The 4,334-nt window shown below is 36.1% G+C and overlaps 1 protein-coding gene across 1 annotated transcript; it reads left to right on the forward strand.

The window, feature by feature from the left end:
• Positions 1–270: 270 nt before the first annotated feature.
• LOC116130207 (mitogen-activated protein kinase kinase kinase NPK1-like) lies at positions 271–4,261 on the forward strand (the record flags this gene model as incomplete). The annotated part of the gene is made up of 14 exons (XM_031415943.1): positions 271–769; positions 857–898; positions 1,086–1,151; positions 1,242–1,352; positions 1,442–1,522; positions 1,608–1,685; positions 1,786–1,868; positions 2,779–2,860; positions 2,978–3,078; positions 3,249–3,288; positions 3,413–3,472; positions 3,569–3,615; positions 3,711–3,936; positions 4,025–4,261. Coding segments are annotated over exons 1-14 (1,542 nt in total), but the record flags the coding sequence as incomplete, so codon positions are not given.
• Positions 4,262–4,334: the final 73 nt, after the last annotated feature.

The raw sequence follows: 4,334 nt of genomic DNA on the forward strand, positions 1-4,334 counted from the left end.
GTGAAAAAACATTAAAGCAAAGCTTGGGTGGGAAAAAGGCGTTTACTCAGGTTTTGTTTGATATTTTATTAAATCTCAGGGGAGATAATGATAATAAGTCTTTTTGTGATGCTAATTTCAAACACAAGTATCATTAGTTAGACAAGTAAAAGATATTCAAACGTTAGGCATAGCCCAAGCCCATAAAATAAACAACAAACCAATTTACATAAATACCCCCAAAACCCCAACGGGCAGCACCACCATCATTTTATCCCACATTTCTTTTTTTTTTTTTAAAAAAATAGATCCCTTCTCCTTTTCCCTCCTTCAAAATTCTCTCTCTCTCTCTCTCTCTCTCTCAAAATCTCTCACTCTTTTGTTTTTCATAGTTTCACTTCATCACAAACTATGCGCCTTACAGAACCTTAACATTGAGGGACTTCAACACAATAACCGAGGAAGAGACTATATAATTGGAGGCCGGAGCACGAACTCTAATATGCAGGACATTTTCGGATCGGTTCGGCGATCCCTGGTGTTTCGGTCGACACCGGGAGACGATGGAGGAGTAGGAATCGGCGGCTTGGTTGAGAAGATCGGCTCGAGCATTCGTAAATCGAGAATCGGTTTGTTTGGTAAACCGCCGGTACCGGCTCTGCCGCCGATTGTGAAAACCGAAGCGCCGCCGATCCGGTGGAGGAAAGGTGAGTTGATAGGGTGTGGCGCGTTTGGTCGGGTCTATATGGGGATGAATCTTGACTCTGGAGAGCTCCTAGCTGTTAAACAGGTAACTATACTGCTCACTGGTTAAGGATTGTAATTGGATTTAGTTTTCAATTTGATTTTTGAATTGTCTTATTTGTTTTGGTTACAGGTTTTAATTGCAGCGAGCAGTGCTTCAAAAGAAACAACACAGGTGAACGTTTTACTTGTATAAATTTAGCTTATTTCTTTAGATTGTACAGGTAGTGAATTTTGTACCATTAAGTTGGGATCAATCGGAGATTAAAAAAAAAAACTACTTACTAAACAAAATTTCTTCTTGCTCAAGTCTACTTGAATCTTTGCTTATTCGTGATTTTTTTTAATTTTAAATCTTTTAGGCACACATAAGGGAACTTGAGGAAGAAGTGAAGCTTTTGAAGAATCTTTCACACCCAAACATCGTTGTAAGTACCAAGTAGGATGTCTTTAGGTTTTGTGAAATTGATATCAATTGCTTATTCTCTGATATTTTTACCCCTTAATGCTATGTTTAGAGATATTTGGGAACTGCCAGAGAGGATGATTCGTTGAATATACTGTTGGAATTTGTACCCGGTGGTTCCATATCATCTCTATTAGGAAAATTCGGATCTTTCCCCGAGTCTGTAAGTATTAATTATTGTTAGTTCTGAAAATTCAAAATATGGGTGTTTCTGAGTGCTGATTTTACTTCGCAAAATGGTTTGCGTTACAGGTTATTAGAATGTATGCGAAACAATTGTTATTAGGACTTGAATATCTTCATAAAAATGGAATTATGCATAGGGACATTAAGGTATTTTTCTTGTTCTTTCATGAGAAGAAATCTCTATAACTCACTCTCTTATTCCTTACTCTAACGATGGACGTGTTTCATCCAGGGGGCAAATATTCTTGTTGATAATAAGGGGTGTATTAAACTTGCGGACTTTGGTGCATCCAAGAAAGTCGTAGAGCTGGTATGAATATATATATATTTCAATTGCAAAAGAAAGTTTTGACGTCCTTATAAATATATTTTATGCATGTATTCATGATGTGGTCTCTATGTTGGTACAGGCCACAATAAATGGTGCCAAGTCAATGAAGGGTACTCCATATTGGATGGCTCCTGAAGTTATTCTACAGACTGGACATAGCTTGTAAGAAAAAAGTCATCTTCATGTTTATAGATGTTCATATTTATTTGTAGTTGTCTTGACACGTATAGATTATAAGGTTTATTTATGTGCAATTATGTCTCTCTTTCTAAGTTCTATTTGGTTTATATTGATCGAACTGTTTTATTTTGTGAGACATGGCACACTAATTCCTATGATGGCCGTCATTTAATGTGTTTTCCAAACATAATGAAAAGTAGAATGTTTCAGAGTGCTGAAATTATCATTTATTGGTTTTCTTTCAGTATCTTTCTCATTTTGGAGGTTATGCAGTGTAATTGCTAGGTTGTATAATTAATTATTAGCTGCAATGACACAAAATTTTTGTTGAAGCTAAAGAGATGATGTTTTTCCTTCTAGGTATCACTATGAGGAAGATACTTTTATTGCTTCCTCCAACATTTTGGAAGCTGTTAAAATTTGTAGTTCTGGTTAGTTTAGTTGATATAGCATTGATTTTCCAGGAAGATAAATTTGAAAATATTATGTGATATTTGGAAGTGAATCATGTTTGAATATTCTAGGTCCTAAGTTCTTGGAAGAGTCTTGTGAGTTGTTTAGCATCTAACTACCGTAAGATTTTGTCAGTTCAACTGAGTTCAACTCAACCAAGCTTAGTCCAAGCTACAGTGAGGTTGACATTTTCTTTTCATTTCAGTTAAGAGTTTTGTTGTTATGGGTTTTCGATGAAAAAAAAAAAAAAAAACTTAGTTTGAGTAGTAAGAGATAAATCTTCCCAAACTTGTTTGTTATAATTTCTTGCATATCATCTGATGTAATGTTTGCTCATTTCACTTTCTCCAGTAACAGTAAGGTAACATAGAATCTTATCCACGCATTCTCTATTCCTCCGGTCTTAGGAGCTCATTATTTTCAAAATTCATTGTCTTAGCTCTGCTGATATATGGAGTGTTGGATGTACTGTGATTGAGATGGCTACAGGACAGCCTCCATGGAGCCAACAGTATCAAGAGGTACAAAAGTTGCACTACTTATTAAACCTTGTTAGTTTGATATATATGCGCTGTCTAGCTAGAATGTATCAAAGTATTTTCATTAATTTGCTGACTAAGATATGATGTTTCTTTCAGGTTGCTGCTCTGTTCCACATTGGAACAACTAAATCCCACCCACCCATTCCTGAACATCTCTCTCTTGAAGCAAAGGATTTTCTGTTAAAATGCTTGCAGAAGTACATTCTTTTCTCATTTCTTCTTGTGCCACCTTTTTCATATTCTTTTTGGCTTTAAATTTTTTTAGGAACTAATATTGAAAGGGCAAACATTAGTTTATCTTTAGTCTAAATTTCACAAATATTATGATCTGGTTTCAATGCTTATGTGTATCAATTTGTGGTGGCAGGGAACCAGACTTCAGACCTACAGCAACAGACTTGCTGCAGGTAGCTGCAAATTGTAAATTCGTTTCCTCTTACAATATGCTGCAACAGAATATATTTAGACATGTAAAATAATGTAACATTTAACTTTTCAGTCGTATAACTATCTGTTCCTAAACATGTGCAGCACCCATTCATCACTGGGAAGTATCAGGAATCTCATCTTGTATTCCGCAATTCAATCATGGTAAATATAATCCAATAAGCTTTATCAATTTGAGTCATCTTATTCTTTTGACCATTTTTGTCAATCTTAGTATTGTTTTCTTTTTTCTATCATCAGGAGTCTGGAAATTTGATGGCAACACCAGGGATGAATCTCAGGAACTCGTAAGTGATCCATTTTCATGGATTTTAAACTTCCATGGGTTGTTGATGCCTGGTTCTTTTGAATCTTGACTCTGGGAACTCTATTGATGTTACAGCATGAACTCTTTGATACGACAGTCAACCTGCTCAGGCTTGAAGGATGTTTGTGAGATGGGTAGCGTGAGATGCTCAACAGTGTATCCAGAGCGTTTATCTGCAGGATCCTACTGGGGGGCAAACAATTGTGACGATGACATGTGTCTAATAGATGACAAAGATGATTTTGGGGTTAGGGCATCTGTAAAATTCAACTCTACCTTTGAATCTGCAGATTTAACTAAGGTGCTAATCCAGTCTGAGTTCTTTCATGTATTTCATGTTTTAATGTGAGGCTTTAATGATGCTAAGTTGATTTGTTTACTTGAATCAGAGTTTTAATCCAATGTGTGAACCTACTGATGATTGGCCAAGCAAGTTTGATGAGAGTCCAAAGGTGGACAGATATGGACTGAATTTATCTTCTGGGGAAGCAATTTGTGGAGCTGTTGGCACTGCTGGAGTATCAGTTAAAGAGGAGAATGACTTCTCCTTTCCCTGTAGTGCATCAGCACCTGAGGATGATGATGAAGTTACAGAGTCAAAAATTAGAGCCTTTCTAGATGAGAAGGTATTTTTTCTGTTTGTGTTGGTCTAGTTTTCTTCTGTAAAAGAATGATGGGGTTATCATGTGATTTTATTTT

The sequence above is a fragment of the Pistacia vera genome, unplaced genomic scaffold, assembly GCF_008641045.1.
Source record: "Pistacia vera cultivar Batoury unplaced genomic scaffold, PisVer_v2 Contig218, whole genome shotgun sequence".
NCBI lineage: Eukaryota > Viridiplantae > Streptophyta > Magnoliopsida > Sapindales > Anacardiaceae > Pistacia > Pistacia vera.